Here is a 14,362-nt window from a genome sequence, read left to right as displayed (position 1 = left end):
TTGGAAAAAATTACAAAAGATTTGATTTCTGTGCCACCCTAGTAGCAGTAGTATTGTTGCAAACTAGTGCATGATCCAAAGTACTTCCAGACGATTAGTTTTATTGAATGATGTTTGAATTTGTTGTTAACTTCGCCTCCTTTCTGCGTTAATAGCGTTAAAATGTTTGCGAATTCTATTACGTATTGTGATTTTTGAGTTTCAATTGTACCTTTTGTGGGTCTTCAATTGAGCTTGTATTGGTATAGATCCCAATACATGCTCGATCGATAATTGTTTGTTATTAAATCAAATTCATCCTAGTGGCTCCTTTGCACAGGAAGCTGGCTAGATTATGGGTACCACAACATCGCCTATTTCTGCCGTGAAGCAGTAATGTGTGAGCATTACAGCGTTTCGGTCTGAAGGGCGCCGTAGCTAGTAAAATTGCTGGGCAAATGAGACTTAACATCTTATGTCTTAAGGTGACGAGCGCATTTGTTGTGTCGTTTAGAATTCTTGGGGTTTATCAAGAATCACCATCAGCTGAACGTCCTGCTCGTTTTGTCCCTAATTTTCATAAAAAAATAGCATTACTATTATTGGTTTCACATATTTGGAGCATTTCATACCGATAATTTAAAACTTAATAAAGTGATACATTATAGCTAAGCCACCCACATTTGTATAGCAGGGTTATTAGGGACGTTATGCGTCATAAATATTTCGGGAACATAAAATTAACACTCAAAAACATGGGTTTCTAAGGCACCACAACGTCTACAGGGACCGACAAAAAGCATGATCGTTTGTGAATCCCTTCTGCGAGACCTTCGAGATTAAATTTACAGATACAAGCAAAATTCATCTTTAACATTGGCAGCCACAATTCAAATTCGTGTAAATATTTTTTAATTTTAACACCCACTTATAGTGGTGTGACATTCGAATCAGAATCATATTTTGTTTGTGGTTGGGTTTGTTTTTCACTGCTTTGTCTCAGGCCTCGGTTTCTCGCCTTATCAAAAGACACACTTGTTGACATGTTGTTTAATTGATCGGTGCCTCACCACAGGGGTCGCGGGCTCTACGTGAGTCGGTTTCTTTGAGGAATTATTTGAAATTGATAAACCATATTAAATGCCTTCACAAGTGGAAGATGCCACTGTTGTGATTTTATAGAAACATATTCTATGTCAGTCAAATTGGATTATATTATGAAGTATTAACTAAAATTGTTATAAGATGAGTAATGCCTTAAACCATACAAATGGTATAGAGTTATAGGTATCTGCTAATAAACCAAGAATATGCAAAATGTTTACAAATAGATTTTGATTTTGCTTATGATTGGTTTATTCGGACGTATAACGTTTCCCGCGTTTATTTGCCAGGCTGCTTGACATTCGGAAAACTTCAGAATTATCATTGTTTTGACAGTGTTGTCAGCGATATAGTTTATTTGTAAGGCCGCTAATATCTAACTATTTGGTAAACGCAACTTATTTCTATTATTACATATATTTCTGTATAGTAAAATAATATTCAATAAATAACTTTATAGTGTGTCAAGTGTTAAAGATATTCGACTTGTAATAGTTACGTGACAAAATTTCTCTACAACATTGATTTATATCTAAGATTTTTTCGATTTGAAGGAAGATATAAGGCGACAATGGCATCGCAAAAATCGACGAAAGGCGGCTTCCTTTGACCATAGGTGGTCTCTAACCATTGGCCGTGATGTGATTATAATAGACTTCACTCACACAGACAGACATTCAATTCCAGAAATGTTATATATTTTATCTCTCTCGATATTTTATTTGCAATCAATACCGGACCAACTTAATTATCGCTCGGAATGCTCATCATGATAAAGGCATTAATTAAAATTTTGATGACTTTCTTTTCGGCATTAAAATCAAAATGAGTTAGCAGTTTAAGGATTTCTTTATAAATTTATTCAAAGAATTTTATAGAGGTATTAATGCCCGCGGCTTCGTCCGCGTAGATAAAGGGTTTTTAAAAATAATAAGCAAGTTTTGAATTAAATATTGTCATGTCCTATTTAAGTTCCGGTTCCCGTTTTCGCTCCCGTTCCCAATATATTATATGAATCTTTTTCGCGGAAGTTTTCTATGGCAAACATAACCTACTATTGGTATAGTTATAGCTCATCGATGTGAATTTCAGTTTATCACTAACCTTGAGGGGATTTTTTTGGGGATAAAATGTTGCCTATGTCCTTTCCCAAGCTCTAGTCTATCGCTGTACCAAATTTCAACAAAATCGGGTCAGTAGCTCCTGCGTAATAGCGTAACAAACATACATTCACATTTATCATATATGTAGGGATGTATTTAATTTACACAGTAATGTGTTGAATTAATTAATTTGTATGTTTGAGTTTAAATTGTTGTATTATAGAAGGTAGTTTTAAATACCTACATCAATATATTATTCGTAATATTTATGATAATTGAAACGTTGTTATATAAAACTCATTTTCTTAATAATATAATCCGTTGACTGCACATAATAGCTGTCTTCGATATTTTATATCTCTTTAATGGTGATTGATAAATCTTAGTACTCATAAATTAATTATGTTTTTCTTAGAATAGGTACTAACGTATATATATATATTCTATAAGTTTAATAAATGTTCAATTTAATACTGAATAGTAACTAAATAATCAATCATAGTCTGATCGAGAAAACTAACTCTACAGATAACCTCAAAGAATTGATAGAAATTGATACCTAGAAACAAGCAATATGTGCTTCAGATTAAATTTAGACTATATTCAATATTCTACGCAATAAAGAAAACAAAAACGGACATTCATTAAAATATATTTTGTTATTGGCTTAGGACAAGGACGAATGAATCAGCTGGGAGGAGTATTCATCAACGGTCGTCCTCTACCGAATCACATCAGACTGAAGATAGTGGAGATGGCTGCGGCTGGAGTGAGGCCGTGTGTTATCTCGCGACAACTGCGAGTGTCTCATGGCTGTGTCTCCAAGATATTAAATAGATATCAGGTAAGGTTTGTTCCTCAACAATCACCCTCTACCAAACCACATCAGGCTGAAGATAGTGGAGATCGCAGCGGCTGGAGTGAAGCCGTATGTCTTCTCGCGACAACTGCGAGTGTCTCATGGCGTTGTCTCCAAGATATTGAATAGATATCAAGTAAGGTTTGTTCCTCAAAGATCACTCTCTACCAAACACACCAGGCTGAAGATAGTGGAGATCGCAGCGGCTGGAGTGAGGCCGTGTGTCATCTCGCGACAACCGCGAGTGTCTCATGGCTGTGTGTCCAAGATATTGAATAGATATCAGGTAAAGTTTGTGCCTCAACGATCACTCTCTACCAAACACATCAGACTGAAGATAGTGGAGATGGCTGCGGCTGGAGTGAGACCGTGTGTCATCTCGCGACAACTGCGAGTGTCTCATGGCTGTGTCTCCAAGATATTGAATAGATATCAGGTAAGGTTTGTTCCTCAACAATCACCCTCTACCAAACCACATCAGACAGAAGATAGTGGAGATGGCTGCGGCTGGAGTGAGACCGTTTGTCATCTCGCGACAACTGCGAGTGTCTCATGGCTGTGTCTCCAAGATATTGAATACATATCAGGTAAGGTTTTTTGCTCAAATTTATCAAATTGCATTTAGAAGAGACTGATGCATCAGATATGGGACCTTGTTTCTTCTCTTGAAAACAGCAGTCTACTCATAGCTGCATAAAGTATACTTTATCTTTGTCCTAAGAAGCTATTATCAAAATGATACAGACATCATATACCTGTATAAGTTAATAAAGTATAAATACAAAGGACACTATGATCGTATGTTTATGTTAGAAAAAAATATATTTTATTACATTGTTATTGAGATTCACTGACAACTATTTATTTGATGCTGTATATAAAAATGATAGGAATACAATAATTAAAAATATTAAGGTAATATATTTCCCACAGGAAACCGGCTCCATTCGTCCTGGCGTGATTGGAGGTTCCAAACCAAGAGTGGCGACACCCGAAGTTGAGAACAGGATAGAGGAATTGAAGAGACAGAACCCAGGTATATTCTCCTGGGAGATTAGAGATAGACTTATAAAAGAAGGCATTTGTGATAAAAACACCGCACCATCAGTCAGTTCTATATCAAGGTTAATAAGAGGAGGGAAAAGGGACGAATCAGATCCTAGAAGAAACCATAGTATTGATGGTATTCTAGGTAAGTCCTTCCCATGAAAATTTTTGTACAAACGCTTTTAATTGCCCATAATCAAGTTAACATAATTTATTACCTTGTAACGATTATATCATGTTAACAAAGTCAGCAAAGCAGAACAAATGAAGTGTTATTTCCAACAGATAACTTTCTATTTCGTTGAAGAAAATTAATTTAATTATATGGTGGTAAGAATTCATTTTAGATAATCAAATTACAAAGTTGTAACAGACATACTGAGTGGGTTCGAATCTTCTTGATAAGTCGATTTGCATTATTGCGAATACTTTTTGATGTTATTACTTATTTTGGTGCGTTATGGAAAAATGATGAGAGTGAAATTTTAAGATGCGCGCGTATCACTGTAACACAAAATTAGCAGGGAAGTTGGTTCCTAAAATTTTTTGACATTTGCGATGACGTAATTTTTTTTTGGTTTCTTCGTCCATTATTAGGACAGGCAAAGGGTTCAAGTCCACACAGCCGTATTCGTTATTTAATAATTAATTGTCAAAGCCATCTTTGTAGGGTTTTTACAATATTATTCTTTATAGAAACGTAGAATAGCAGTAGGAATAAATAATTTTAAGGATTTTTGCTGTTTTTGTTACGTCAAAGATGTATAACTTCTTGCGTGCATACATTAGTACCTACACACACACACACACCTTTTTTAGAGTATCTTTCAAATATGCAATGACTTCATGATAGTAATACACAAGCTTCAATATATTGTGTCTAAAATAATACAATTAGTAAGACAATTCGAGGTTTGCAAAATAGCGTATAAACTTAATAATCTACGTAAAGTGTATCGCAGACGCACGCGCTCGCCACGGCAGCGCCTCTTGTGTCGGCTTCGGAAATTGCAGGTTATAAAAATGAAATTAGTACTCAAAGCTGTTATTATCCCATCGCGTTTGGCCGCAAGGCCTGCATTACGACAATCTGTCCGTACTGCACGTCTCATGCTATAGCTATCCCATATAAAACGACGCTTCTAATAAAGCCAAGCGGCGACGCCGACCGAGTGTGGTTTTGCAGGAGATTCAGCGATAAGATTATGCATATTAGGTTGTACGGCTATAGTAATGTCTGAGTCGCATAACTGGGCCTTTTGTAGACTGCTTGTAAAGCTTTCGGTTTAAAACTTTCAGCGAAATCATCATTGTGTTAAATAATTATGTTTCTTTGGTATGAAGTATAATATTAGAATCGTTTCTTGTTGAACCATGTTTAACCATAGATTCTGTTTGTTGCGCAAAGCCATTCCACCCAACTATAGGTACATGCTAATAAATAATAAAAAATAACGGGTTGCAATCCGGGAGTGCCGGCATCCGACTTGAATACTAACGATGTGCATTTTTTAATATTTTAATTCAAATTCAAATATTTTTATTCAAAATAGGATTTAAAATCACTTATCACGTATCACGTCAAAATCTACCACCCATGCAAAAGAGACTGCCTTTTTGAATGGGTGGAATTGCCAAGACTGACTTTTGAAATGGTAAGGGAATTTCACACAAATTTCTTAATTTATTATTGTAAAAGTGATAGCATTTATGTGGTTAAATACAATATTAATTTACTGCGCTATCGTACACTAAATGACAATTTATATTACATAAAAAATTTAACACTTAGAACTAATACAATTTTTTACATTAAATAGTTTATCTCTAAAAAAATCAACTTTCGTCCATAATTTCAACGACTGTCTTACGAATTTTCAATCAGGTCACGTGTCCTGACGGAAGTTTAAGTTTTCAGTTTTATTATTTGTATTTGATGTTTCTGGAACCTCAAAAAAATGTGCCTACTATGGCATTTGCATGGTAAAGCTAGTCTATATTTATCTTCTATATATTATTCAAAATTGCGTTGACACTTAGCTTTGTTTGTTTAGGCCCAAAAACTCATTATACGCCTCTATAAAATTAATTTAGGATGCGGTTATACTTGATTAAACTACGTCACCACACGGTAGAACTTTATAGTCATAATGATCAAAATAATATTATCCGTATTATTGTTTACTGAGGCACGATTACATGTCGTAAACTTTTTGTCATATGATATTTCGCTTTTTTCTCCATATTTTAATTGTCTTAAAAATAGTTAGAGGCTTCTAACAACAAACTAAACATTCTTTATTTCATCTAAAGGTCCATCGTCCTGTGAGGATTCAGATACCGAATCGGAACCTGGAATCACGCTCAAAAGAAAACAACGAAGATCAAGAACCACCTTCTCAGGAGATCAGCTTGAGGCTCTCGAACGTGCTTTTACAAGAACACAATATCCTGACGTGTACACTAGAGAAGAATTAGCCCAAAAAACTAAACTTACTGAAGCTAGAGTTCAGGTAAGATTGTTTAACAATTCCAATAAACATATCATTGGGATTTGATCAGAAACATATAATTTAACAAATGGCCGTCATAATAAGGGTAATTAATTATAGGATGTAACTGAGCCACCACATGTTGTTCACGCTACTGTTCCTTTAGTTTTTTTAGATTGATAGCTTTGGATGATTGTAACCCTAACACAAAGTATAATCGAGTGCTCTCTACCATATAATTATGTCGAGCAACTTCGTATATTTTTATTTTTGGACAGTAATTTTCATGCGGTACATTGTAGAATTATTAATTTTAGTTGACCTACAACAGAGATCTGTCTTATAACTTTAATTAAATGAACTGTTTTTTGTACACAGGTATGGTTTTCTAACCGAAGAGCTAGACTCCGCAAACAATTAAATTCGCAACAATTAAGCGCTTTTAATACTATGTCACTGCAATCTGCATTCCCTCCTGTTCATCAGCAGTACGAACCTCCAACATCATTTAATGCCCAATGTGCCTCTTGGCAACAATCTTATTCTTCTGCATTAGGATCTAGTTCGGTACTTAACTCTGCCCTGGCACCTTCTCTTCACCAATCAGCGTTAACGGCTCCATCAGTGTGTCAGTCGGCTATTGCAGCTTCTTCATTACATCCATCTAGTTCATTTTCTGCTGGAAATCTAACTCCTTTATCACATTCATCGGAGATTGCAACACCATTACAAGCACCAGCCGATGCAACTCCACCAAGTTCAAGTCCTACAGCTGCAAGTCCTCCGTGCATAAACACAACTGGGGGGATAACATACCAACATTCAAGCTACCCGAATGTGAGCGAAGCAGTTTCTCACTCTCATCCAGCTTATGGCTACAGTGATTATGCAAAACAAGAGCATATGTCTGCACACAATCATTGGACCTCAAGACAACTTGGAAGTCACACCCAAAACAAACTTGGAGAAGTTGGTGCCTGGCCAGAAAATTATAGGTATGCATATTATAATATTATTTAGACATTAAATTTTACTTATTGGACTTATAAAGTTTTCAACCTGACTTGATCCTTACATAATTCCTAATGCATCTTAGTTTATGGTTTGCAAATCGGGAAGCATTCACTTTGTTTCCATTCACCTCCCTTTATCATTATGCGAAGCGGCCGCCAATCAATTAAGAGAGTAAGAAGTCGGCCATTACAAGCCGCATGAGCAGTTATTAGTGGCCTCTCTTCGTAATAGGCCGCTGCGATCGTGAACTCAATGGGGTTGCAAATTTCATGTACTTTGTGAATTGATTATTAATTGATTTTCGGTCTTAAGTTACATTCGTTATGTTAATATTTTTGGACCTATTGTTTTTATTTTTTTCCTTAATGAAAATAAGGGACTAGACGAGCAGGACCTTCAGCTGATGGTAATTTATACGCCCTGCACATTACAATGCAGTGTCGCTCAAGATTAATTAAAACCTTGATACATAAGATGTCGTCTCATTTGCCGAGTAATTTCACTAGCTACGGCGCCCTTCATACCGAAACACAGTAATGGTTACACATTACTGCTTCAAGGCAGAAATAGGCGCCGTTTGGTACCCAAATTATGAATGTTGAATTTTGTAGCGTATGCGATGTCCCGTTTAAGAGTATGGTATTGTCACTACTTCTTTATGGCGGCAACATTTATCCACGTTATCGAGACAAAGAAGTGTAATATAGCACACATCAGACCACACACAATATCTCTTGTGTTACAATGAACGTTCTGTTGTATGGCGATCAGTTTATTCTTAGAGTGATGCAAGTTTTCAATAGGAATTCAACTGCAACAATGTTTATATTATGTCAGTTAGAAAATGAATAACTCTTAAAAAGTTAACGTATTTTTAATATACATATATATATACATAGTTATGAGTAACTATGCCAAATTTCGCGATGTAGACAATCATTTGATTAGATATTACGGAATACCTATCGAAAATGTAATATATTTTATTAAATACATCTGCCAATCCATGCAACGATGTAAATACTACGTAATAAGGTACTGTCTAAGTATAAATTGGAATTTAGTTTAGTATGAAACATGCAGTCATTTGACATAAGTTTGACATATTAGTAATTACAGTATGGCGATTAGCCACGAAGTATAATCCGGCTAAGTTTGAAAGCAAACAGTTGCTTAAAACGAAAACCCAAACGACAGCACGTTTCATACAATCGAGTGAATCGCTTTCTTCTTAGAGAGTTTCGCTAGGCTGGCTAGTATATTCATATAAAACAAACCATATTTATTCTAAAATATAAGCAATGATGTCAATAACTGAGGCACAATGCTAAAGGGACATCGTTAGATAACTTCTAAAAGCGTCTATCTCAAAGCCTAGAATTTGCATCCACTCTATACATCTTAGATCATTTATACATCTAGAATGTCTAGGACAAAAAATAATTGAGTTTAGAACTAACTTCTATTCTGAGCAATTCACGCAAACTAACAAAAAGTGTCATATAAATCGCGAGTGAAAGATGTAGCTTGTCACGCATACTAAACTAAAATTCCCGGCCTGTTTTCATCGGTTGTCTAACAGCAAGAGACTCTATCTAGACGTATAATGTATCTATACATTGTATTCTATGTTAAACACACCTAACGGAAAAACAATGGAATATAACCAACCTTATAACAGCTAAATACAGTTTAGAATTGAATAAACGTATTACAACATTATCAGTTTCTTACATTGCGGAAAACAGATAAACACAAGTTGCTTTGTAGTGAGCGCGGGTGCAATTAATGAATGGCTAAACGTGACATTAGTCCAATGAACCCATGCATTAGGTAACCCAACCGAGTATTAAAACTTACGTGTAGCTGTTTCTAATGTACTTCCTAAACTGCAAGCTTTTACGAGACTCTGGCTATCGATCGACGTCGAAATATTCATGATTGATGGTCTCAAGGGAAGCTATTTTAAATTGCTTTTTGATATTAGACTTTTAGGTATCTATATTATCCTCATCATCACTTCGTATCATAAAACGAAGTCCTCCACCGCGTCTGTTCGCGATAAACACTAAAATAACAGCTTCGATTTTCATGCTGTTTTCACCAATTAATAGCGTGGTTCTCTAAGAAGGTTTTTGGTATTTGTTGGAGGTTTAAAATACAAATTTTGATTTGTACCTTTACAGAAGGTGCGGCATTTAGACCTCAAATATGTATATTATTTTAACATTATAAACAAATACTTCAGTCTAAGATTACGTATTGATTTCCGCTGCGACTAGATACCGCAGGCGTAGTCGCAAAGTGCGGTAATACTACGCCCAAGCGGACGTACTCGAGCTAGTCTCGAACAATGTGTGACATTGACGTGCCACATGTTAAAATTGCGTAGTCAATCTTTGTAAAAATAATACTACAAGAAATAGGAAAGACACTGGGATCACATATCATCAGTAATTATTTTGTATTTTATTAATTTAAATAACACGAGGGAACAAAATTTTAAAGATGCCATTGAGTGTCAAGATGTCACGCACACAAGCATCTAATAGTTGCTGTAATAAAAAGCTATTGTTCTTAGATAGTGCGGTATCTACTTGGATTGTAGACCAATCCTTAATCTAAGACTTCAGTTTTATTTATAATACTTAGTAAGAGTTGATGTTGGCGTATGTTTAATTTATAAAATAAGCAAGTGGTCCGCGTCATTGCATCGCACGCTTCAGTCGAGACTGCGTCGCACATCTTTCGCTAATGATGTGCCAACTTGCCGTATTTATCGAGAAATTGTATCCCTATTTCACCTGCACTGAGCAATTTATTAACGGCAATAATGTATGTATACAAATTGGCAAAGACTAAACCAATGATACTTTAAGGTAAATATATTACTTCATTATATTCTCACAGAACAACCGAAAAAAAATTTCACGGATGAAAAATTTCGTAAAAAGCTTAGATCCTTTATACATCTAGATAGACTAACGGCCGTTCCCAATATTCAGCTTCTATACACTATACTATCGCTGACTTTTCTGTCCCAATAAACTTATCGACGGCAACTCACCTTATCCGTGCATGCTGTCTGTCAATGAGAAGACTTATAGTTTACCAGCGATAGAAGTTTATATATTCCTGGCCTGTTTTTATCGGTTGTCTAACAGCAAGAGACTTTAGCTAGACGTGTAAATTCTATAAGGTAAAAAGGATAGCATGATTAAGACGCCAGTGTTTGTCAGACAAATTTTTACACATTGTGTTTTATATATGACTAGCTGACCCGGCAAACGTTGTTTTGCCATATAAATTATTTTTAGAGTTAGATCGTTTCTTGGACATTGCAACATTACTTTATTTTTCTAAAATTAAAGATTTTTTCTTAACATTAACGTAGCCTAAGTTACTCCTTATTACATCAGCTAACGGCCAATAAAAGTCCCGTCAAAAATCGGTCCAGCCATTTCAGAGATTAGCCGGAATAAACAGACAGACAGACAGACAAATATTGTAAAAAAAAAATTATGTTCGTGTATGTGTTGATATATATTCATATACATGTAGTAAAGAACGGTTATTTCAATATTACAAACAGACACTCCAATTTTATTTATATGTACCTATAGATATGAATAATATTGAGACTCACAAGTATCAGATCAAAAGCAATATTAAGGACTTCCCGTTGATATCATCAATCACAGATATTTAAGATAATTAAGACTACTGTCAAAGAGCGTCCTAATTATGACACTTTCGTGTCACGCGTTCATTCGTATTGTGCTTCTTTTTAATGTATAACTAGCTGACCAGACAGACGTTGTTCTGTACATAATAAATAAAATACCGTTTTTGATGAATTTGTCAATAATTTTTCATTGTAACATAATAATATGCTCCTTGTTGTTATAATGAAATTGTTTCACAGCAGAACTGTCAAACCACGCGTCAAAAATACTCTCACAGAAAATATGTCCAAACAAAACAAATATTGGAAATAAAAATAATTATGGGTCTCAAATCGAAATAAAAACTATCCTATCTCTTAAGTTGGACTAAACTGCACTCCATGAAGTAATCCCCATTGAAATCCGTTCATTAGTTTAGGAGTCCATTGAGGACAAACATTGTGACACGAGATTTATATATATTAAGAAATATAATTGGACAATACAAAAGAATAATTTAATATTGTTATTTTACAAATGCATTAAATTCAATATAAGCGCTAGTTTTTAAACTTTTTCAAAATATTAACCAAGAGAACAGAGGCAAAAGGTTGCCATAATAGACACTTTTTGATTAAACTCATATAATTTGATGGTTTCTTATCTAATTATATTAAGTTGCCCTTAATTTCACCAAATATGTACTGGTAAATGAGTAAGTACAAACATTTTTTAAGTAGAACTACTTTTTAAGTTACGTATAGAAGTACATAAAGATATCTGATTTTATTGCAAAATTCGCAGCGATAACTCTAAGCTTTCCTTTTATTATTAAGTTTATGTTTATTTTCACATATATTATTTATATAAGAATTATGTATCGTCCATAACGACTTAAGCTCAAAATACGAGAATTACATGAACACCCACACGTTACAGTCTCAGCTTTCCTTGCGCGAATAAAATAGAAAATATTATTAATATAAATAGAATATTAATTCAATTGTTTATGTTTGTTTTCACATATATTATTTATGTTAGAATTATGTATCGTCCTAACGACTTAAGCTCAAAATACGAGAATTACATCAACACCCACACGTTACAAAATATAGTCTATTATTGTTTATGCGTTGTTCGACATGAATAAGAGTTAATAACGTATTAAGCCACTGTATTCAATTGAATTTATAATTTTCTGGCCGGCTTACTCATGATTTGTTTCTGTAAATGGGTATTTATGTTACAAAGCAAATTAGGCTACCTATACGTACAAATACTTAATAATCAATAATTATTAGATAATTTAATTTCATTACTGCCTTCAATGCTACGGATTTTGCATATGAAGTTCAAATAATGTAGACATCTGTATAGTATTAAGCGATATAACCACGAAAATCCAAGAACAGTTTTTACAAATTTGAATAAAATACTTTTTAAGGGATTAGAAACGCGTGTAATTGTAACTTTGTTTTTTCATTAGATTTTTGCGTATAAGTTACATTTTTATTATAATTTTAGTAAACCCGACCTTTCCAGATCTCATTTTCACAGGGACTGCAGATGAAATTATAATTAAGATGAAATAATCGAGTGAAGTAAAATAATAATAGAAATGTAACTTTTACGCAAAAATTTAATGTTAAAACAAAGTTCCAATTACACCAGTGGGAGGCTCGTTTGCACAGGATTCCGACTAGTTAGTATGGGTACGCAATTGGCGTGGGTAGCAACGACGCTTTTTTCTGTCGTGAAGCAGTAATGTGTAAGCATTATTGTGCTTTGGTCTAAAGGACGCCGTAGCTAGTGAAATTACTAGGCAAATAAGACATTTTATGTCTCAAGGTGACGAGCGCAAGTGTAGTGCCACTCAGAATCTTTGGGGTTTTCAAGGGCATTAATTACCATCAGCTGAAGGTCCTACTTGTCTTGTCCCTTACTGTCTTTTTAAAAAAGAAACAAAATAATTGTTCCTTTATTTCATATTGTTTTTTGTTTGTTACAGTTCGTTCTTTGGTACAAATGCATCGCACTATGCTTCGCACGCGCATTCACCAACAGAGGCCAAGTCTGGTTACCCTTACATTGGCCAGTTAGGTGGAATGGATATGGGAAGAGTGCATTAAATTCTTATTCTTATAGAACGGACTTGAAGCATTTTATGGACTTTGGGGCCAAATATGTTCCATGGTTACTTATATTTATACTCTCGGGTGGCTTAATTAGACTGAGTTGCATCATATTAGCTGTTATAAATAACTTTTAGGTTAAAATTAACGTTAATCAAATCAAATTAAAATCAGTTTATTCAATTAGGTCACTAAAATGACACTTATGAATGTCAAAAGAAATAAAATATTTTTCTTATTGAATCTACCGCTACTTCGTAAAGGGCTGAGCTAATGAGAAGAAGTAGCAAGAAACTCATTGCCACTCTTTTATACCAAGATTTACAGATCATTTCAATTACATGCAATGTTAGCAGTAACGCTGTCTTTGACATAGACCGCGGAATGTGTCGCACCATTGTATTCATTGGCATAAAGTTAAAATTTGAAATATCAAGTCAATATCGAATATTTATTTGAAACTTTAGAGAGTTCGTTATTTAGCTATTTAACATTAACAATAGCTTTATCCGGTGATTTTTGGAGCGTTACGGTTAACAGTTAAAGTTACGACGTCATATAAAAATTGTCAAATGTGCAACTAGTTTTTTGCTTAACCGGAAGTTTAACATGTTTGATATTGTTAAAGTCAGTTAGTGCAACCCTAGAGCTTGATGGACGAAATAGGAAAAGCATTTTCAATAAAGAATAAGTATATTGCTAATGTTATATTTAGTAATTGAAAATTTGTTAATCCAAAAGTTCTGTCCGACTTAGATTATGACTTGTTTATTTTAAAAGTCTACTAGATGTGGGCTTTTGAGACTTAGTTACATTATATATCAATAAGTATTTTACTTTTGACTAAAATTGCCGAAATTTGCTTGAGGATAAATGTAGTATTCGATAATATTATTTAGTTCCCTAAATATCACTATGTTCCTAAAGTAATAAATAAGTTTATGGTATTATTTTAAAACAATAACGT

The 14,362-nt window shown here is 34.3% G+C and overlaps 1 protein-coding gene across 1 annotated transcript; it reads left to right on the top strand.

Moving 5' to 3' along the window:
• Positions 1-3,391: 3,391 nt before the first annotated feature.
• LOC126966080 (paired box protein Pax-3-like) lies at positions 3,392-13,715 on the top strand. The gene is made up of 5 exons (XM_050809956.1): positions 3,392-3,481; positions 3,979-4,081; positions 6,406-6,605; positions 6,963-7,579; positions 13,272-13,715. The coding sequence occupies exons 1-5, from the start codon at positions 3,392-3,394 to the stop codon at positions 13,390-13,392; spliced, it is 1,131 nt and encodes a 376-aa protein (XP_050665913.1). The 3' UTR covers positions 13,393-13,715.
• Positions 13,716-14,362: the final 647 nt, after the last annotated feature.

This window comes from Leptidea sinapis, chromosome 9 (genome assembly GCF_905404315.1).
Source record: "Leptidea sinapis chromosome 9, ilLepSina1.1, whole genome shotgun sequence".
Taxonomy (NCBI): Eukaryota; Metazoa; Arthropoda; class Insecta; order Lepidoptera; family Pieridae; genus Leptidea; species Leptidea sinapis.
Note: the sequence above shows the minus strand (reverse complement) of the source record. Positions and strands in the feature narration are given on the sequence as shown.